This window comes from Cinclus cinclus, chromosome 13 (genome assembly GCF_963662255.1).
Source record: "Cinclus cinclus chromosome 13, bCinCin1.1, whole genome shotgun sequence".
In the NCBI taxonomy this organism is placed as follows: domain Eukaryota; kingdom Metazoa; phylum Chordata; class Aves; order Passeriformes; family Cinclidae; genus Cinclus; species Cinclus cinclus.
Window position 1 is genome coordinate 18608069 of NC_085058.1, and position 22827 is coordinate 18630895.

At 42.2% G+C, this 22827-nt stretch overlaps 1 protein-coding gene across 1 annotated transcript in view; it reads right to left on the reverse strand.

Moving 5' to 3' along the window:
* ADAMTS17 (ADAM metallopeptidase with thrombospondin type 1 motif 17) overlaps nucleotides 1-22827 on the reverse strand; it is a 153518-nt gene that overhangs the window by 65694 nt on the left and 64997 nt on the right. Inside the window, exons 9-10 of the mRNA XM_062501440.1 lie at nucleotides 10306-10446; nucleotides 8873-9023 (exon numbers count right to left, since the gene is read on the reverse strand). Coding sequence (XP_062357424.1) covers nucleotides 8873-9023; nucleotides 10306-10446 — 292 coding nt within the window. The remainder of the gene's footprint in view (nucleotides 1-8872; nucleotides 9024-10305; nucleotides 10447-22827) is intronic.

Below are 22827 nucleotides of genomic sequence, written 5' to 3' on the forward strand. Positions count from 1 at the left end.
ATACCATTCTCAGTATCACCAACATTTCTGAAATCTCCCATCTTCGAAGTATGGAAAACATCGGATTTTTATAGCATCCCTGTGCTTGATTCAGAATCCTAAATGCAAAGCATATTTCAGGAAACAGTTACAGAAAAATCTGGTAACAGTGCTGAGCTCTGTGTTCTGGTGCCACACCACTACAAAGCTCAGGCCCTTGTTAGCCCAGTCCCCTGCATTTAATAGTGTTCAGATACCCCAGCAAAGACGAAACCATCAGCTTTGGGATTGTATGTCCCCAAGATGTTTTATCATGTTAATAGCTCTTTTCAAAAGATATCATGTATCCTCCTCAGCTACACTAGGAACCTAAACAAAACTCCCCATTAAACAGCAAAGCAGTGGCAGTGACTTTTAAATGGTTAAACAGGCAGCTTTGTGGGGAAATACCCAAGTGAGAAATGGCAGGACTTGAAAAGAAGTTGTTGTATGTGAGTGGCAGCTCAGAGCTTATACTGATACAGAAGAAGCCATCAAAAGAAATGTATTCGTGCTAATTCTGCATTCAGCAGCCAGCTTTCAGATGGCAGGTCCCTGCCTGCAAGGCATTCCCTACTGCGTTCAAGAAGTGCCAGTGAGGATTTTCCAATGATAGATATTTCACACTGGAAAAATATTGATTTGTTGAAACTGTCTGTGGGGAAAGGTCATATTTGGATCAGCTCCCAGTTTGAAATATTTCCAAGAGCAAAATAAAATTTTAAAAAGCGAGATGGCTGTTGAGAAGTAGTGTTTCAATAAAAATGTAAAATTACTTTTTAAAAAAAAAGCGCTTTTTCAACTGAATCTTTAAGGAATTCATACTGAAAAAAAAAATCAGAAACTGAAATAAAATGAAATTGTTACAGAAGTGCAAATTTTAGACTCTCAAAAACTCCTGGGAGCTAGGAAAGCTTGTCTGCACAGCTGTTAGGAACCAGTCCTGGGAGAGGTCACGATCTGGAAACTCCCAAGCTGGGAGAGATGTGCTCGGCAGGTGAGCAGTGCTTCCAATGACAGGGATTATAATGGCATCTATTTGACAAAGGGGCCTCCCTGTGCCAGGTGTTTTCTTTGCCTCAAAGATCTCACCATCTAAACAGACCCCTGGGAGCTTGGGGATAAAGGAAGTTTTATCACTCTGTTTTAGGCGGAAAGTTGAGGAACAGAAAGGGATTAAATATCTTGCTGTAAATCTGCTGGGAGATGAGCTGAACCAGAGCTGCTCAGAGCTCTCTGCTCAGTGTCACAGCCACAGGCTCCTGTGTCACTGCCTGCTACAGCTGAAGTCAGGCTCTGGCTCTGGCCCTTCCCACCTTTCCCACCTTTCCCACCTTTCCCAGGACGGTTCCCCTTCACTGGGACTCCAACCCCGTGCGGATTCGCGGTGTGTGGAGCTGAGGTGCAGCTCAGCAAAGGGATCTATTTTAGCTTCCTTAGCTCAGTGCTGCAGCTGGAAATGAGGAGAAGGCAGAGTTAATCCAGCTAGCTCCTTGTCCACAGGCAGCAAGTCTGGAGCTCTTTCTGAGGTAGTTATTGCATCACCACTGATGCTAAAAATGCGTGATCCTGCCCCATGACCTCATGTGGGCTCACAAGAAAGGGCTCACAACACTCCCCCAACTCAAACCCTCAGATTGTTACCTGCAAGGGGAGCTTCCAAACCTCCAAAGCATAAAGAGAATCCAATGAATAAGGATGCCCTTGCCACCATGGAAGAACTCTACAGAAGCTTGTTCATTCCCTACACATTCACTCCTTCACCTTTGTCTGCATCCAAGATTCATCCAGGATTTCTCCTTGTTGCTGCTGACCACTGGAAAGAGGAATCTCTTCTTTCTAGCAGCAGAATTAAACCACCATGAAACCAATTTTTCTGTCATAACGAGGGGACTACAAATAAGTACTTAGGAAGAGTAAATATCCCTAAGGGAGAGGAGCAAGGGACCTCAAAATACACAGGCTTGCTTCTAAATAGGTAGACTTTCAATGAAGTACCAGAACTCTTATTTTTGCCAAGGTTTTGTCTCAGCATATTGCTATCCTGGAGAGAAAATATGCTTAAGAATGGGATCCTAATTAACACATATTAAGCACAATAAACACAAAATTTACTCTTGCTTTCCTGTTCAAAGCACAGTGTAAACGTTTTCAAAGCCTCACAGGACACTTCTGAGCAGCAATTCTTTACACAAGGTGACAAAAACAATGCCCCCAGTTCCTACACCATCACTGACTTTAATTTTGGGTGCAAAAACAACCCACAGCAATCACAAGAGAGGTGAGCAGCATTGTTATAGAGCTTCTTGCTGCTGAAAATGAGATGAAAAGTGTTCCAGAATCAAATCCTGTAAAACTGGAAGGGACTTCTGGAATGGAGCCACACATTGACCCAGACAAGATAATTGTGAAACTCAGTTCCAAGTTTCAGTGGCCAAACTGCTGATCTGTGTCTAGAGCTGGTATTCCAAGATCATGCCAGACAAGCAGTGGAAGACTCCCAGACTGCAAGGAAGACACAAAGGAATAGAAACACTTTTTGGGCTTTTTTTTAACTGTACACTGGGAAGGAAACAATGAAACAGGAAAACACTGTATCCAGTTTCAGCTGTCTCTGGTGTTCTCAAGGAAAAATAAAAACCTCCACAGTCTAAAAAATTCCTCTGCAAAGCACCAATTTTATTTTTTTTTCATGTACCTGGAATTAAATTAATAGTCAAAAGAAAGAGATTGGAAAGACAGCATTCATAAGACCACAAGCTACTTTTATGGCAAAACATTATGCTGAATACAAATCTTCCCAGTTCATTTAGGGCACTCATGTCACCAGCTCCAGGGATTCATAGACATGGGAAAATCCAAGGAGAAAAGGACAAGTTTTATGCACTTTCCTACCAACATACAACTCTCACTGTGTGAGTTCTTCAGCTTTACTGAGCCCAGGTTTTAGCATCTTAAATGAGAGAACACAACACAATGTGTCACATCAGCTGGAAAAATCAAAGAAGTTTCTTTATATGATCAAACCTGGAAGTAGAGACACATGCAATAAAGCACTGGAACAGTCTTTGAATTAAATGATTGGAATTTTGTACTGTGACTCATTACCAGTGTTTAAAAGAACTGTTCTTAAGAGTAATGTTCACTCAACAGCTCCCAGTGAACTCCTCAGGCCTTAACATCTGATTGTCAGATATGAAAAATATTGATTTTTTTGAACAACAGGCAGAGTTGTCCATTAAAAAAACAGAAAAACTAAAAGAATGAAGTAATGGATTTTTTTTCTTTGCCATGGGAAAAGAGAAGCAAGAGACAGCGAAATAAATATAGATATGTACACACATCATTCAGAAGTGGTTGTGAAAATTATGGAGTTTCTCTTGAAGTATTTTGCAGATAGAAAGTTCCCAGCAGGCCAGTGGGAAAAGCCTGAATGCCCTTCAAGCTTGTTATACACTATTTTCAGGCTGAGACTCAATCGTACTCTGGCTAATTTTGTAAAGTTCAGACTTTAGCTGTAGATGCCACATCACAAGGCTACACTAATTCTTTCTCTCTCCCCTTGTCTTAATAGGAAACAAAGAATTGCCAAGCTCAAGTGTTTAATTCTTAATAGGCTCTCTCTACTATTGTTAAGAGCTTATTATGTTTATATTCTGAAATTTCCATGTTGTATTTTTATAATTTTATTTTGGTTCCCTACTCTCTTTTTATTTTTCTTTAAACCACTGCACCAGAATGTGTTTTGACCATCTTCCAAACTGAAACACGTACAAAAATTTCTGAAGCATTCCAATAACTGTAAACTGGGCTGTGCTGCCCAGGCAGGAATTCTGCTTCTCTCTCATTCTTTCTCTCTCTTCAACAAAAAGCATTTCCACTGAAGATAAAGAGAAAAAGGTATTTTTGCAACATACAGAAGCAGTGAAATAGGACACTTTAGCTTCACAGAAACAGGCAATGTGAAAATAGTCTGAATTCTAACAACCTACATGAAGAAAACTATAAACTATAGAATGGCAATTAAGTTAATTGTTACCTTCACTTCTCAAAAAAAACCCAAAAAAAACCCCTGTTCATTTTATTTCGGAATTGCCCAAGCCTCAAGAAAAACCCAACCCATTCTCTTCCAGATTTATTAGTATCACTATGTAGACAAAGTCCCTGGCTGTACAGAAAATGACAATGCAACCTATTATTTTCAGGATAAACCAGCTTTCAATCTAATTACCATGTTCTTGCAAATATTCTATACATTACTAAATAATAGGGCTCACTATCATGGCCTGCATCTCACAAATGGCCCTGCAGAGAAAAGGCAAACAGAGGCCCATTGATTCCCATGCACAGAGCCCAAAAGGCTACTCCAGTAGTCTCTCTGCAAGATCAAGACCACAGAGAGACCTACAATTGCTGAATTATACTCACCACCACACCATCAAATATGCAAACTGAAGGGGTACATAAAATCCACTTGACCAGTACAATTCCTGGTTTTTCTTTTCTTTGTTTTTGGTTCCTCTCCTTTTCCATATTAGCCAAGAAATCTATTTTGTCTCACTTGGCTTGCAATCTACTTTGCCCTCTTGTTCTGTAGCTTGTAGATATTGGAAAAGACCTACATTTGTTATAAAACAACCCGAACCTAAAAAAAAACAAATCAGTGGAGCCAATTCTAGCTGGTTCAATATTTCTAAAAACAGTGCTATGTCAAAATTCACATTCCCGGCTACATCTGAGCTGACAGTGTCCCTTGTCAAAAAAACCCTCTTAGGAGCAGTGCTAATCTCCTTCCAAGTGCCACTCCAGCCTCAGCCCAGTTTTGACTCAAAACAATGCTGAATGATAACAGCTACGTAAAAACCCACAGAAATGTGTCAATAATAAACAAGCCAAAACTCTTTTAAAACAAAAAGCCAAATGGATACATGAGACAGAAATCACATTTTTTTACCCCATAAATATGATTTCAGTGCAAAAGCCTCTGTTGGTGGGTGTGCCAGCCTGAAAATAAAGATTAAACACGCAGAAAGTTTCCATGCAAGATTTCAAATGTGTTTTGATGAATTTCTGGGGTAGAAACACCATCTCTGCTCCCTGAGCAGAAGCCACCCATGCTATTCCTCCTGGAATAAACACAGGGAGAGCAAAGGGTTAACTCCTGCTCTTGAGGCATCATTGCCTGGCTGGGGTTGGAGCTCTCTGTTTCCTCTCTCAGAGGGGTCAGATGAATTCACAATAGTTCATTCACAGCCCAGTGTGGAGCTGAAGGACAGAGGTCAGACAGGTTGAATTGCCTGTAATTTGCACAACTGCTCCCATGCTAGCCCTGGGCGCACATCAGCACTCAGCAGCCAGAGCCCCCTGGGATCTCTGTGCTTGGGGTGCACTGGTAACGCCCTGTGCAGTGTCAGAGGTGCATTTCTATCCAGCTTTTCCTGCAATTATCATGATGTTGCTCAAAGCTTGAGAATGACACAGTCATCTATTTAATTTCTGCTAAAAGCAACTTGTCTCCCTCAAAATAAAGGCCACTGTGTAACCTCTTAGGTGGGCCAAAGTTCTGCCAACACTGTGCAACTTCCCAGCTGGAGACAGGCAGCATGCCTAGCATGGCACAGCACACTTGCACATCCTGCTGGAGAAGCACTTGCATGGATCAGACAATGCCTGACATTTGCAATGGGAAAGACGAATAGAAAGCACCATGGGAAAGCACTTTGATTCCTTTGTATATTCCAGGAGAAAACTCTGCAACTTGGATATGAAGGGGGATCCGCAGAAGGGTGTTGAGAGATTCATTAATATATGTGTAATCCTAGAACCATAGAGTGGTTTGGGTTGGAATGGTTAAAGCTCATCCAGTTCCAACCCTCTGCTATAGGTAGGGACACCCTCCACTATCCCAGGGTGCTGCAAGCCCCATCCAAGCTGGCCTTGGACACTTGATCCCTGTCCTAACAGGAACCCAGGCTAAGGGTCTGATACACAGCTCCTTAAAGATGTGACTTGCACTAGAAAATCTTACCCAACATTGAAGTTACAGAACCAGATCCTGAATTGTACATCTTGGAGGTCATAGATTACAACAGACTATGGCTCATCTATCATAAACTCATTTTTTAGTATATTAAAATGTAGAAGGAAAGGAGAAAGGAATGTCGAGGTTTGGTGTATGTAAAGCTGAGCCTTGCCCATATGTTTTAATTTCTGTTCTGCAAATTTGGAGCAGAATAGCTGCAGGATAGCTGCTTTGGGAAACTTATAAAACTGAGAGCTACAGTTTTGTTCTAAGGCATCTGAGTTATCTTTAAAAACGAAATGGAAGAAGAATTTTAGGGATGCAATCTCAAATATTCAGAAAAGGGTGAATATTCATGGATTAACTATCTTGTTGGACTGGTGTCGGAGGCCCAGCCACTGCCAAGCATTGAGGGACTTGACTCTGTGAAAGCAAAGATTACATTCCTTCAAAAAATTGGGCTTTGCTGCTGTTTAAGGACAGAGCTTACTGCACAGAAATTTTCTGCAATTTCTCAAAAATGTTGAAATTTTGGAACCATCTAACCTCTGGAGTTTGCTCTAAACCAAATTGCATGGCATTTTTGAATATAGGGCCTCTAGTTTGCCTGATATAATTATGTAGCTCAACTATCTCCAAAGAAATATTGTAATGTAACTCTTTTATTATATAAGAAAATAGGCAGCAGACACATGTAATCATAAAAAGATTGAGCAGGCTCATTTCCTGAAGTTTATTTCCTTTTCGTAACAAATATTTACTGTCAAATGTTTATTGCTTTTACATTTGGATTTTTTTAATACTTTATTGAATTAAAAATACCACATTACCATTGGCTAAAAGAGGAGACAGCTGTATTTGCCAATAATTTCTACAGCTAATGCCAGTGACCAGTGCCAATTTTTTTTTTGGTTCATATTTTTGTAGACAGCTTTGAGACTTATGATACAAGTATTCTGCAGATGAGGCCTGAGGAGCACAAAGGTGAAAAGAACACAAATTTCAGAGATTTAAAAATCAAAAGTGATCATTTCCTCTAAATAATTTCCTTTCCTTGCCATCAAACACCAAATTAGAGTATCATAACAGGATGTAAACATTTGCTTAAATTAATGGCATATGACATAACTGATCCAGAGCTTCGCAGGGTGAATGCTAATTCTTAATGCACATCTGCAACAGGAATAAGTCTAAATAAGGAACTGCAAATTGGTTTTAATCTGACAAAGTTTTCTACCAGGCTTTTCATTAGGAAGCACAAATGTCCTCACAAAATATGCTACTTTTACAGGAGAAAGGAGAGATGGAGGAAAAGAGCACATTTTTCACTGTGTTCTAAAGTGTCAAATAATTAAGACTGGTGAAAAATCTTGGGAGACACAAACACCTGCTGTCTCTATCTCACAGAAAGTGGTGCCTCTTGGCACATTATTCTGGCAAACAACAAGTCCCTGAAGCAATTCCAGACTGGACACAACTCCTGTGTGAGAAATGCTGACCACCTACCAGTGGGCTGACATTCTCATCAGGCACTGGAATATCCAGAAACAAAATGGTTTTTTATCACAACAAGGGAAATAGCAAAAATCTCTTCCAAGAGCAGTCCAGCTGGGTGACACCCACACAAGTGGAAGAACTTGAGTCATGCTGGGTAGATCTGAGGTTTTCTTTACAGACCTATATTCTAACACTTTGCTTCCAGTACAGTAGTCCTGGTGGTCTGCATTTTCTTGATGGAGCTGGGAAATACAGCCTATCCAGATTATTTTCCTATTGTTTTATATTAGCTAGTTTCCATGTCCAAAATAAATAAAAAAGCTAATGTGAAACTAAGAACATTTTCCCAGGACGTGCATGTGTTCAACGGTTTTAGTAATTTGGCACTTAGAAACCTCAGTTATCTCTGATTATTATTTTCTTTGTTAACACTGATTTAAGATCTCAAGCTTGTTAGAGGGACAACTAAAAAATACAAATGGCCAGTTATTAAAAGCAAGGAACCTGTCGGGAGGAGATGCTGCCAGCTGGTGCTGGTGACCCAACACAGCTTCTTTTTTTTTTTTTTTTAATATCTCCAAGGCCACACTGGAAGCACTACCTCACTCCCTGTCTAAAGCAGGGGATAAGATCTGCATAGAATTAAAAAATCTGATTATGTGTAAGACCTTATATGAAGTTTGGCTGTCTAAACTAGAAGGATGAGTCCAACAGCCTCATCTCAAATACAACTTGCTTCTAGAGACAGCAACAATCAATGCTCCCATTTTGCTGACCAGCCTGATAATACAAACATGCTACACCCAAATCCTGATGAAACACTGTGGTGTTTAGAAAGCACACAGGATTCTGCACAGAATTCTGTAAGGCCTCATGAAACAAGCAGACATCAGTATCTCCTCAGCACAGAGTAGAGTCAGCTCCTAAGAACACCGCAGTGGCGTGAAGGTGAAGCCTGTGAAACACCCAGCCAGCCATCTGAGCTGACTCCGTGCAAGTAGCCAAACACTCCTGTGAGGAGACACTTTCACCTCAGCTGAACTTCCAGGAAAAAAATCTCTGCAGAGCATTTCAGCAAAACAAGGTCAAGGGGGAACAGAGTGCAAACACCAGTTTTTCTGAGTCTGCTCCAGGAGATTACCACGGGCAGTGTGGGGAAAGAAGGACGAGGCCTAAGCAGGAGCTGCTGACATGGCGCTCAAGGCCGCTTGATTTCCAAATCCACCAGCAGCGCTGAAACTGAGGGAAGTACAGACTACTTTTCTCTTCCCCAGGGCTTGGCAGCTTTATTTCCACTTCCCACCTTGTTTCCAGCTACAACCCACGAGCTCTTACCTCCATATTCTTACAGAAGGTGGCGTTGGTGCCAAAAAGGATCTGGCACTGCTCGTCGGCACTGTAGTGCATCCCCGGCAGCTTGTGAGGGAGCCGCACGGAATATTGGCTACGGGGATCTGTCACCAGCAGACAGGTGCTCACCTTGGACCTGGGCAGGGCAGCAAGGAAAAATGTCCTTTAGGGAAAGCACCTTGGAGCTGCACTGTTAGATCACTGCTACAGAGGAGCCGCTGTCCTCTCTTGAACAGGGAGGCTCCTGTCAAACACTGGGTTTTCCCTGGATGTCTTCTAAATCATTGAGAACTATGGAGAGAAAGGGCCTTGGGAACTCACCCGTGGCCTCGGGCCTCAAAGCAGGACAGACGTTCACAACATTCTGGGTTAAATGTTTGTCTGTACTGTTCCTAGAAATCTGAGAAGACTCAATTTGGCCCTCAAGCAATCTAGCCCAAAGCTCCACTAGCCTTGAAATGACAGCTAGAGAGTTTTCCATCATGTCTCACCTCAATCCCCTCAGCTGAATTCTGAGCCCTTGACATTTTTTCTTATCCATCATAGGCATAAAGGAAAGACTTTTTTACTTGCCTTCACAAAAATCTTTTACAAATTGAAATATCACTGTCACATCAGGGGCCAGACGCAACCAGATGAGTTCAGATGCAATTCCTTTTTCTAATTCATGACTTTAGTGTGGCTGTAAATATCCCACTTTCTTCCATTATTTTCCTTTCTTTCCCACTTCTAACCCCCAGAGTGGGAGATTTTCCATGCTGAACCCATTCCTAGCACAAAGCACTGTGCCAGGCACTGTTTGTCAGAGAGCTGCGCTGTAGGTTTAAGATTAGAGCTGCAGAGTTTATACAATTCCAGTGCTTCCTGTAGTACATGAGACTTAACAAGCAGCAGGACAGATATCCTTCCTGAACAATTGAATATGATGAGCTGAAACATGGATGCAGTGGAAAAGAAGTTTATAGTGAACCATTTTAGACCAATACAAACTGAAGAGTGAGAGAATACTCAGAATTACCTCCAGGCAAAGTCAAGTTTCAATAAAATAAAAGCTATTTAATAACAAGACAGTAAAAGCTACAGCATAAAGCTGCAGCATCTTTAAGCAGAGATTTCTACCAGGCCACCTACATACTGATGACTATCATTGCAAAATCAAAGGGTATTTTCTGTAAAAAAAAGGTGACATGGGATTTTTTAGAATATGTTATCAGCACATTGACAACTGCACATAATTCTTCTGCCTCTCTTCAATTCTCAGTTTCAAGGGGCTACTGCAGTGGAGACAGATTCAAATTTGCACACCCTAATGACACATGTACACGTCTTTAAAAGGAAAATTGTTAATACTTTCACTTTAAAGCAACAGAGTGGATTCTTTTGTGGTAGGATTTTTTGACACACAGCACAATCCTTACTTTAGGAAGTTTTCGAGGTCATCTCGGCTGCATGAAGACCAGGAAAGGTCACTTGGGTTCCTGCCCTTCACCCATTCTCCAGACATAATGTGAGACCTCCCAGCACAGGGCTGATGATCATCATCGTGGCTCATTCCCATGCTGTTGGATCAGAACAATACAAGAGAAAAAACCTATCAAGTTATGATGTGAGTTTCTCATTTCCCACTGCTCTTAGCAACAACACTCTCAGCAATTAACAACTGGACAACAGGCTGCACATACAACACACAATCAGTCATAGACTGCCCTAGGTACCTATTAAATCAATGAACTAGAGGTTCCTTTAATTTATCCATTGCCTTAATTTCATTAAGTGTTTGGTATTTGTGTGTTTTAAACTTTTAAATGTGCTCCTTCTGTACTGTCCTCCCAGGGTTTATGAGAAGTGAAGCTGGAGAAGTGATGTGGTTCAGAGAAGGATATCTGCTGGAATATTTACTAAAAAATTTTGATTGTTTTCCCAAATCTAGTGGATAGGATCCCTACAATTACACTGAGAGAAAGATCTAGAGATGGGCTTAACTTTGCTCTTGCATCAGTGTGAATTTGGAATACGCTATTAGGAAAAACAATTTTCTAAATTAATAGTATTGCACAATCATCTAACTTTGATCTTTTGAGTGGTGGGTTGGATCAGATGATCTCCAGTGGCCTTTCCAACCTAAATTAGCCTCTAATAGAAGTGCTTAGACTGGAGCCGGAGGCAAAGCCAAGCCCTTTGCATTTCTTCAAGCACTGTCCAAACAAGCACCAAGACTGCCCAATGCCCATCTCAGCAAGGACAGAATGTGACCTACTCAGCAAAACAAACCATCTAAACAAATAGCAGATTGTGCTGCATAAACACATAGAAGAATTCAAACACATTCAGCGAGGATTTCCAAAAGTACTCAGAAACACAAAAGTGTTACTTCAACCTCCATCCACCTTAGCCCTCAGGACCCTTCTATCATTAAGGGAGTCTTCACCACTGGGCTGCTACAGCAGGGCCAGATTCAGAACAAATCCCTGCTGCCATTAGAGGAAGGTGGGACTCCCCTGCTGCAGGTAAAACTTTGTGGACAGGGAAAAATGGTGTGACCAAGGTCACCTGCTACACTCAGTCCTACACTCAGCCCATCACACGAACCTCTCTGACAGTGAAAATGAGTTAAGGATTTTCCATCCTACTTCAAAATAAATATTAAAACCCTCTTTCAGAATCATACAAAGTAATAACTCCTTCAAACAGTAACATTCCTCCTTCAATTCCAAGGTGAAATGAAAAACAACTTTCAGAAGAAAGGCGTCTTCAATGGTCAGTGCCACTTTCTAGCAAAACATCACCAATTTGGGACTGAAAACACAGAACTCCCTGGCTCTCCAGCTGGCTGGCTGGAGCAAGCCAGGAGCAGTCCCTTTAAATATGCACTGTTTAATCCATGATATTTCCCTACAAATCTGAGGCTCCTGTTTGCTTTCTGACTGTGCTCTTGGCTTTGCCTCACCCCAGTCGTGGGACTTGACTGTTCAGAGCCCAAACATGACCATTTTTAGTTGCAATGAACCAAAACCCACTTCAGCACTTTGATAATTATGGCTTAGATTAAACCACCATCTCTGCTATTTTTAGTTTACAATGAAGATTATATGGCGGAGTCTATTATTTTAGGTTTATCTCCAGGGACATTATTATTATTTCTAGCAAAACTACATTTAATATAATTTTTAGGCTCAAAAGTTCATAGCTATTCTTGTTTTTAAACCTTTGTGGTTTTTGAACACTGCAGAAACATTAACATCAAGCACATTTTGTTTGATGCACGCAGCAATAATCTAACAGTCTATTAGTAACTCTGACTTCAAAACAGAAAAGAGTGAAATTCCTGCTCTACTGAAGTGAATGGGAGTTTTGCCATTGACTTCAATGGAACCTGGGTTTCACTCCAAATATTTTACCCGTGTTGTTTCTACACACAGAGAAAGCTGCTCACATGCTAGGATGAAAGCTCTAACAGTATTTCTCCAATGGAAATAAGCCCAGCTAAAGATTGTGGTCCTAAAAGTCAGGAAAGGAAGGGCTCAGTACCATGAAGCAAGGGATGGGAGCTTTTCAGGAATCTTCCAGAACAAAGTTTGCTCCAAATACCAGTTTAGAAGGTTCCTGGGCATGCAGCAATCCTGTTAACTTTTCTAAGGGAGACCAGGCAAGTTTCCAAGGTTTCTTGCAGCTTGTCTGCCTTGTGACTGCCACAATGCTGAGACTCAAAGCTGGGTCCTTTCTGGGTTTCTACTCTGTTTCTGTGGGATGGGATGGGATGGGATGGGATGGGATGGGATGGGATGGGATGGGATGGGATGGGATGGGATGGGATGGGATGGGATGGGATGGGATGGGATGGGATGGGATGGGATGGGATGGGATGGGATCTGGCTGCCCCCAAACAGTCTCCTGGTCAGCACATCAGCTGTTCCACCTCAAAAGGATGAAAACAAATAATCTTCCTGACTTTCCAAGTGCTTTAGGACCCCTGATTTTATCCCTTCCAGAAAAGACTAGTGTTTGGTCTAGGGTTGTTAATTAAGAAATGCTTTAGCTTTCTGATTAGCTTAAATTATTTTTTGTCAAATATGTTGAAAGTGAGATTTTGTTGGCAAAAAGCAAGGGTATCACTTACTAATTAGTACATTCCTATCCTTAACTTTATTTTAAATCTGATCTCCTGGAAGATGTCTTGCCTAGGACAAATGCTGAGGCTACCAGTCTACTCAGCTTTATCCTGCAAGGAGTTTGAGGCAGATAAAATGCATTTTCTATAACAAATGAATCCGAACTCACAACTCAAGTTATTTACAGTCTTCTTCTGAAATTCATTCAATTATTACACACGTGGAAATCTACCCATTTCTGAATCACTCCTGTTTCCTTAACAGAAATTCTTTTAAAAATCATAAGCATAAAGGAATTGAGCCTGAAAGGAACACCTTTATTGGTACAAAGCAAAAGAGCTTTGCCAGTTTATATTAGCTTGGGATCTGGCCTCAAGGTACACAAGCAACCCCTCCTGGCCTCTCAGTGATGAGCTTCTGGTAGAATGAAACCAGCAACACCTTTGGAGCCTGTTTTAATTGGCAATGCAGAACTTCTCTCAGCATCTACTTTACCTTACAACGGCTCACTTGAGAAAATGATTAAATGACCTGAAGGACTAAGGCATACCCTAGCATGCTAACACATTCTTTTCTGAAGTTCAAGGGTCTCCAGCTACATCAAAGGGACCACGTTTTCTTAAACACCTAGTAAATGTAATGCCATGCTGGTTCTTTTCACTAATGAATAGTCCCCCTCCTTTTAACAGAAATAAATGGGAGAGAAGTGTGTTTGTACTAAACACCAATGCAAACTGAATCAATAGTTTACATTTCATTTGTGACCATCTAATCTTTCCCGCTATTCAGAATTCACGTGGAATTAGAAGCAGGTGATCAGTCCTTTGAAATATTCTGCCTTGGGAAGTTCTATTCTTACGTGAACTGATTTTGAACAAAGAGTTGATAAGAAAAGCTCTCTGATTAGAAGTAGTAATGTCAAAATGACACTGCACTGCCCTGCAAACCCACTGCCCTGTGTGCTCCCTGAGATAAGTGTTCATTTTATTAGAAGCCACAAACAGATGCTGCCTGTTACCCTTTACAAAGCCAGCAGAGCCACCTCTATGGAGGAGCAGGACTCAGTTTCCCTTTGTGCTGTTACTACCACAGTCACTCTTCCATCCTAACCCCACAGGAAACTTCAGCTGAAGACAATGAGATTCCACAAAGGCAAGCAAGGACAGCTCAGACTGTCACAGCCGTTCAACTCCTTTCATGCAGTGTTTACCCAGAGTAAGCACCCTGGGTCTCTGGTTTCACACTCCAGCTTCTTTCCTAATATAAATAATGCATTGCTTACCAGTCAGAGACACCACAGCCTCATTGGAGGGGTCCTGCAGCACATTTACTGCTGTTCATCATGTGTGAGGCCAGAAACAAGCTGACTGACCAGTTTGAGTCCTGACTGTTAACACAATCGCAGCAAGGCAAATCTGATCAGGAGTCACAGGGAGGCAGCAACAACAGATCTCTTTGATGCAGTTTTTTTGGAAAGCAAGGCTTTAAAGTAGCACTGCTATGAATAAAAAATAACATGCAGTCTCTGGGAGCTCTGGCCTCCCTGAAGCCTGTGCAGCAATCAGAACTGGGTCAGGATGCCAGAATTATACTCTAGGCCTGAGCTGGCTAACTTCTTGTGTAACTCTTTTAAGCTAAACTCAATTATCAGCCCTCTGTTTTCCCACAGCAATGCTGAATGAATGCACTTGCTTTGTTTGTTTGGGTCATTAGTGGAGTTTCTCCTCCAGACAGTTAATGTAACTAAACTGCTCTGTTTACCCTTGGTGTGTTTTCCAGTGTTTCCTGTTATTCTTTACAAGCCTCAGCCAAAGTGCACCAAAGCCTGTGGAAAGCCTCCTACTGTATCTGATGCACTTGCCATCTCTCAAGGTTCTTGAGGTCACATACACAAATCTTCACCAGAACCACTATGACCCTCAATAAAAAACCCAAATCTGAGTTAGAGGGTAATGCCAAGGGCCAGGAGAAACTGATTTAGGAGATGCTTAAGATCTTTTCAACAGCTGCAACTCTGGCTGATAAGAGAACACTGGAGAAATTCCCAGGTCTGTTATCATTCACTCTCCCTTAGTAGGGAGAGATATGAAGTTGGGACAAGAGTAAGTCTGATAGAAAATACCAGCAGCAGCACTTTTCTTCACAAAAAAGGTAGCAACTGAAAGAAAGACATATGGAGAAGCCTGAAAAAAGACACCCAGAAGTGGAAATACCATGAAGTAAGGCCACCTCCACCACCTCCTCTGAAAGTCAAACCATTCCATTTGTCTGCAAATAATTCACTGTGAGTCAAACACTGGATCACTTTAGAAACTCATGGCTGTCAAGGCTACCCAAGGTGTCCTGGCTGTCACCCCAGCTGCTCATTAAACATGCATGACAAACAATTGATTGCTCTCCACACAACTGCATTTACCTCAGCCACCACCTCTCCAAAGGGCAGGGAGGATATCCAGCTGCCAAGAAGGAAATGAGGACAGCAGGCTGTCTCTGACTCCCACAGACAGAAATCCAAAGGAGTCTTTCTGAATAACCAACTCACAAAGAGCTGTAATTGTGTAAGCCCAGTGACACATTAAATAGGAAGAGCTCCTTGGGGCCAACCCTGCAGACAACATGGCCTCAAAGAATTGAGCAAAGAGCCCATTACAGCTGTATCCCAAACACAATGGGGGACAGGACAAGGCAGAGGTATCTCATGCTCCAAGTGAAAATTTCAGTGGGACCACTAAGGTTTTTACATTTTTGGCTGATACTTGATTGCTAGATAGCAATCTGGATAGCAGGTTTTCTCTACCTGTAGCATGCCTTACCCTGTAGATGTTCTCCTAAAGGCTTTGTTTCTGCAAGGGATCATTGCTATGAGCTAGGCAGTACCAGCCTTGCACGTCACCACTGACCTCAGAAGAGAATATGAGAGAAGTGACCCAGCTTGCCATGACTCACCCACAAGTAATCCAGCATTAAATGCAGAGCCAGGACTAAGCACAAGATTTCTTTCTAAAGCCCACTGGAGAAAAAGAAATGCCAAACGAGGGCAGACTGAACAACATCCTTGCAGAGTGGGAGAGGTAGGGAGAAGGAGAGCTGTAATTTATCTGCTCTGGCATGTCAGTGTGGGCAGGATGACAGTGCCCCACAGAAGTACAGCTATCTAGACCTGCCATCTGTTTTTTCATATGAAGGACAAAATTCCTTCCCACCTCCTATCAGGTCTCAAGGTTTGAGAAGGGAATCCCATTTCTGCAGTGCATCCAGTGACCACCACAAAGGAAGATGCTGGTCTGGGAGGAGGTTACACAGGGTGTATGGCTGGCAGCTGAGAACATTAGACATGGCTATTATACTCAAATCCAATCAGGTCACTTAGCAGAGGGTATACATCAACAGTCCTTAGCAGCTCCTGCCTTGGGCTGGGCTTGAACCAGGAGTAGGAGACAGCACTCCCCATCATCCAGCCTGTGAGCTATGTGCTCCTAAATTGAGTTCAATGTTAGGAATTTTTATTAACATTTGAAATCGAAGCTGCATCACTGGAAAGATGCCTACTTCTGAACTGGTTCAACATGTTTAATGTTTCAGCAAATAAAATGCTGATCATCTTGCAAGTTATGAGGTTTCCATCCAGTTGAGAATAAAGGCGCAACAGAAGAAGGAGTGAAGCAGGGATGCTCATATGAGCTGGAATTGTAATAGGAGCTACAGTGCAAAGTGAGGACAGTAATTTTGGGAGGGTGACCCAGGAAGCTGATGGCTCTAAGAGAGGCAGAGAGGGCCAGGGATGTCAGAGGGGGCAATGGGAGGCTTGGACAAACTAACAGATCCTGGGAAAATGCTGAGGTGAGCTGAGCTCTCACTGAGGGACAAGGCAAGGAAACATCTTGTGCAACCTTCCTACAAAACCAGTGGCCACTAAGCTTGTTGGCTTAATGGAAAGCAGGCTTTTTCACCCTCTGCTTTTCAAACATATAAACACAGTTTCTTAAATATGCTTTCACTATTCCAGAAACTGTCAGGAACTCTTTCGGGAATAGTGATGAAGAGAGGAAGATGATCCTACTTAAAGCATTTGAAGTAACCAAGGCTGGTCATTGTGTACACAGTGTTATCTAGAACAGGGGTGTTCAGGATGGGTGCTGTACTTTTGGGGTATTTTTTAATCAGGAAAGTCAACATTTAAAGGGAGCCATGACTACTGGACTCTTGTTTTCATAACCAAGTTTATGTCACTCTCCAATAATGAAGTAACCAGATATTTTATATGGTTATCTACTCATCAAGCAGCCAAGAAGTCAACAACAGCGAGTGAGAACACACAAACGCCTATGGTGAATAACAGTGTGGAAAGCTGTGGTTTATTCAGCTGCATGACAGATCCAGCCCTTTATGATATGGTTTTCATTTAAAAAGAATTAGCTCTTTTGCCTTGGAATCTGGAAGGCAGCGAAGTATGAGCTTGTGCCACAAGGGACAGAGAGCACATGAGAGTGACATGGCAGGGACAGAGAGCACATGAGAGTGACATGGCAGGGACAGAAACCATGCGAGTGACAGCAGGCACCCCCACTGTGGTCTTGCACCCAAAACCTCACTGGTATAAACACCAGAGCGTTACAAGGTTTGATCATAGCCTGACCAAGGCCATGAAGAACAGGGTGAATCATCTTAGGATCCTTTCCCCAGCAACATCACATGCTCACATTATTGACCCTTTCTCCAGCAGACATTTACTCATGGGATTCTCTCTGAGCAGCCCTTGCTTTTTCACAGCAGGACAGGCATTGCCCAGTGCATTCCAGAACCTTTGGTGAGATGAAGGAATCCAGCTGCAAAGCTGAACATCCACCATTTCCAGGGCCTCCCTCCACTGCTTCTGATTTCTAGGATATGGCCCCTGCATATCAACCTTTTCCTGAAAAAAGCTTCACAGCTTCTTTTAAGAGCTGACAGGTTCTGAGGCTAAAGGGGCAGAAAAAGGAGTGCTCCACCAAAAATCAAGTCCCACAAAATGCTAAAATTGATCAATATATATATAAATAAATTTGGCAGAAATTCTGCATTGAAGAGGTAGCATTACCTCAGGAAAACACCCTTCTGATGTCAATACTCCCTCCTTTCCAAGATCCATTTAGCATTTTACATGAATCTTTCCTGTTTCCTTCCTTAAAACACTATCCCATCTCCATGCAGGCATCCAACCACATGCTGAGCATTTCTACACCCTCACACATTCTTTCATACCTGCCAATAACACACAGTAGATTTCTGACACAACAGCATCAGTAGGAGTCAAGGACTGCTTTAATTCATTCAATCAATCCCCATTGAAGAGCTGAATATAAATATATCCAAAACCACTCACTGTACAACATGGACCAGTGACTCTCGATGGGAATCACCCGTCTCACACTGGCTGTTTATCACAATCACAGCTGAGCTGTGACCCTAAAGGAAGAATAAATTTATCTGAGGATGTCTCCATGAAAATGTTTGCACTAAGCTGTCTCCTTGTCCTACAAGTGATTAAATCTACTTCTTGGGCATACAAAATTCTTTCTGTCTCACTTGCTTCAATCTGGTTTCAGAACACAGAGAACTGTTGCAGAAGGAGCACAATGACTATGAATGAACCAGTGGTAGGCAGAGAAGGACTGCTCATTGCACAGAGGCTGCTGTGCTCCATCTGTAGCTCCTTGTTTTTGGAAGGCACCCCGGGGCACAGCAGAAGGAACATGCTGAAGGGTAACAAGCTGTTTGCTTTCAGCACTGCCTGAAGTGGGTGAGAATGAGACCTCCAAAAATGTGACATACATTTCCTCAGAAGATGAAAAGGGAATATGAATTGTAGGGTGGAAAAAAGACCAAACTCTGGGATAGCTGGGTGGGATTTCCCACCCACAAGGGAAGAGAGACAAAAGCTCAGCGAGCACTGACAGCCCTGTCACTCACAGTGTCAGAAACCCCAGGGGAAGCTCTGTATGCAATCACTTCTCCAAAACTCCTGTGAAACCACTGAAAGCCTCCAGTCAACTGCATTAAATGATTGAGTGCCAAACCTGAATGCAGAGCTGCAACACAAGACACTCTTCAAAGAACAAGACACCCTTCAAACAAAAGCAAGGAGAAGGCAGAAATGGTGTGGAGTGTTTGCCAAATACGTGCAACACGAGTAACCCAGATGTCCCACACTGTCCCATCAGGAAGCCACCCACAGCCCAATGCTGGGGAAGTGGGACAGCCTGGGGAATGCTCTGTAGGAGTCAGGAAAGCTGGCTGCTTCCCCCACACTGGGAGATGAATTCTCCATTCCTGGAGGTGGGAAGGAGAAGATGGCCAACATCAAAAGACAAGAAGGTGTGAAGTAAATGCAATATATAAATTCTACCAGCATCAAATGTTCTGCAGTTACCAGACAAGGCAGTGGGTGTGTGTTTTACAGCTCTCAGAGCAGGAGAAGTCCTTTTCACAAAGATATTTTTCATCCTGTTTCTTGGTCCACATTGTCAATCACTTGCAGATTCAGTGCAAGAAGAAATCCATCCTTATGTGACCCTTTTGCACTGATTCACCAACACAACAGGTGACTGCAGTGGACAGTAACAAGCCTCTGAGCCTGCTTTTGCTTCCAAAAATGAGAAAAACCCACCAGTACTGACTAGAAAAAAAACTACACAGGAAATGCATGATCTAGTTCTAAAATTTTGTTTCCAGTAGTGGCACTCCCATACACTCCCTAAACTCCTGGGATTTTTCATAATGGTTCGGCTGGTAAAATAATTCATAATACCAGAATCACCTGGCCTTGGCTGTTTGTAAATGATTGTAGAAGTTCAGCAAGTTATCTCAGTTTCACTCATTTTATCAGCAGGGAGAGACTCGATACCAAACAGGAATGTTGCAAATTATGGCTTGGTATCAAAGCAATTTGGAAAAGATATGTCAGACCAATACAGAAGTGAAATGCTTTGGGTAGTGGGTGGGCCTGGTTGCCTACAAACCTCAATGTTAATAAAGTCAAGTTTGTTTTCGTATTGTCTAAGGAAGTGACACGAGGAAAGTAAAAAGCGACTTGGAAAGATATTCTTGCTTTGAATAACTTTGGCTTGAGCATGATAATGTGAAGACAAATTACAGAGAAAGAAAAAATTCTGTTATTTTCATAAGATACTGTTTTAGAGGGTCTCTAGCTGATAAGAGGAGCAGGGTGTCATTTAACTGGTGACAGCTTTCTGGAGATGTGTCTGAGCTTTTCTCGTGTTACTCTGTTCATTGTGCTCAGAGGGGCTCCTGCAATCACATATTTGGCCAACCTGGTAAAGATACTTCAACACATACCATAAACAGCTCAGAAGGAGCTGCAGGTATGGAAGGTAGCACTTAACATATAAAAAGAAAATATGAATATATTTTCCTAAGCAAACAAGTTGGCTTTTTCTTTGACTGGAGAAAACCCTCAGGATCATATCTGGATTAGTGCTGGAAATATGTCAATAACAGTGAAATAATGGAGAAAGAGATAAAATATATAACACAGTGTGGGTGATACTTCAAATGAAGAGACAAAAGTGATGCTTGTGCACACAGGCAGGAAAGCTGATGACAAAGTCATTATTATAATGCTCCTGTAGCAAAATCCAGTTTGCAGCATTTCTTTAAAGCTACTAAATGCAGGCAATCTGCACTTTTATCAAAATGTGACCACTTCTGACCATGGTGACTCATGATGGATAGTAGGGAAGAGTTCTTCCTTCTTGGACTACATCTACCCACATTACACAGCAAGCAGCTTTACTTCGGATAAAGGAGGAACTAGACAGGAAAGAATTGACCCATTGAAAAGTGCTGGTGGTTGCATTTTCAGGAGGAAGAAAGGAAGCTCTGCTTTTCCAATATTTTCCCTACAGAGACTACCTGAACCAAGAAGCAAACTATTTCTAGGGGGCATTTCTTTATCCTGCAGCCTACTCGTACTGTGTGCAATTAAAATGAATATTAAAAAGCTAGATTAGAAATCTGCCACTTCATTATCTGTCTCCAGACTGATGCTGGGAAACAGCAGGGTGGGAGGAAGGGAGCCCAGCATGGAGCAGGTAGCAGAGCCAGGCAGGATTTGGACTGTCACTGGCAGGTGAGAAACAGCTACCAGAGTGTAGACATGAGAAACTTTTGAGAGGTCAAACTGTCCCAAATGTGGATAAGATGTGGGATATGAGATGAGTGTTCCAGAGGGCTTTGGTGCAGAGAAAGAAGGCACAGTGAAAAGTACTCATTTTTAAGGCCCTGAGCTAATTAGAGCCCAGCAGGAAGGAAATTTTTCAAGCAAGTGAAAGCAAACCATTACGATCAGATTCCTTTTGCTTTGATTTGTTTTACCTAAGCAAAAACAAAAGCAGAAAACTGTGGGCTATTCTCCTCTTTTTTTATAGAAACTGGGGTTCAAATAAAGATGTAGACAACAAACTCCCTGCTGGGTTGGATCCAGCAGTGGAAAGAGGCCCAGCATCTGATGTAGGGAGGATTTTGCAAATGGAAAGGGATCACTGAGAACAAAGCAGGCCTGTTTATTTCATTTCTCCAGTAAACTCTTTTTTTGCTGAATTTTATTTCCCAACACAACTGTTGGCCAAGAGGCAGCCAACCCTGTTCCACCCCAGCACAGCCTTCCACTGACGTAACAGCTAAAGGGAACCACATTTTTAGAGGCAACAACATTTCCACTGGCATTGCTGCTGCTGCTGACTTACTACCAAAGGCTTTTCCAAGTGACAGTCTGGGATTTATCACCTTCCCCAGCTCGGGAAGTTATTTTCACCTGGAACCTGTTGAACTCAGCAGGCCAGGCAGACAGCAAGGGTTACAGGCTATTGGAACCCAACTGCTAGTGGAAAAGTAAATATTTCATCTCGATCGCTGCCCTTGTATAAAAACAAATTATTATTTGGTAAATGGCACTTACAAACCTAATATTTCCTGTGCTGGTGTGCAGTGGGAGGCTGCACAATGGGGACTTGTACTGTCCCGATGTTTTGGGTCACTGGGTGCACCAGGCTGTTGCCAGCAAAGCCAGTGGAGTATGAAACCAGAACCCTTGTGGCAGGAAGCAGAGGCGAGGTTTGCCAAATCATGGCCCAGCTACTTAACACAGCCCTGGCTTACTCAGCAGAGTAAGCCTTCAAAAAGAAAGGCAGAGCTGGCAAAGCTACAAAGCTATTGATTAAATGAAAATTGTGTTTCTAAATGGCTGTCGTTTGCCTGTTTGGTGCAGTTTTATTATGTTAAGTAAAGCTGTACAAGATGCTCAAAAACAAAGAAATTAGAGGGACTGCAAGGGAATGCTGCTTCCCTAGGGATGACACAGAGATCCTTCACAAAGCAGCAAGAAATCCTTGCCTAGAACAAATGTTTGCCACAAAAGTGAAGAAAGCAACGGGATGTGGACATTCCCACGCCCAGTTCCAATGTTATTACATTCCAGCACTGTAAATAAACTACCAAATTTGGATGGTACAAAGATGAAACAGATAATCGTGGTAGAGAGAAGGTACCTTGCCACCATGCCAGGATTAGCAGGTTCAGTAAATGAACTTGGAAATATCTTGCAATTTTACATAAAACTAAGAAAACACATTCAAATCAAGGTCTATCCAGAGCACAACACTACCAAACCTCTCAAATTCTCCTCTCCAGTATTAATTTTCTCTGTGTGATTTGTGTACATAATTTTCTTTTTTTCTTAATTTTTCTCTGCATGATCCCACTGTCATTGCAAAAACAACCTGCACAGACAAGATCAATGCCACAGGGATCTTCTATTTCTGGGACTTAAATTAA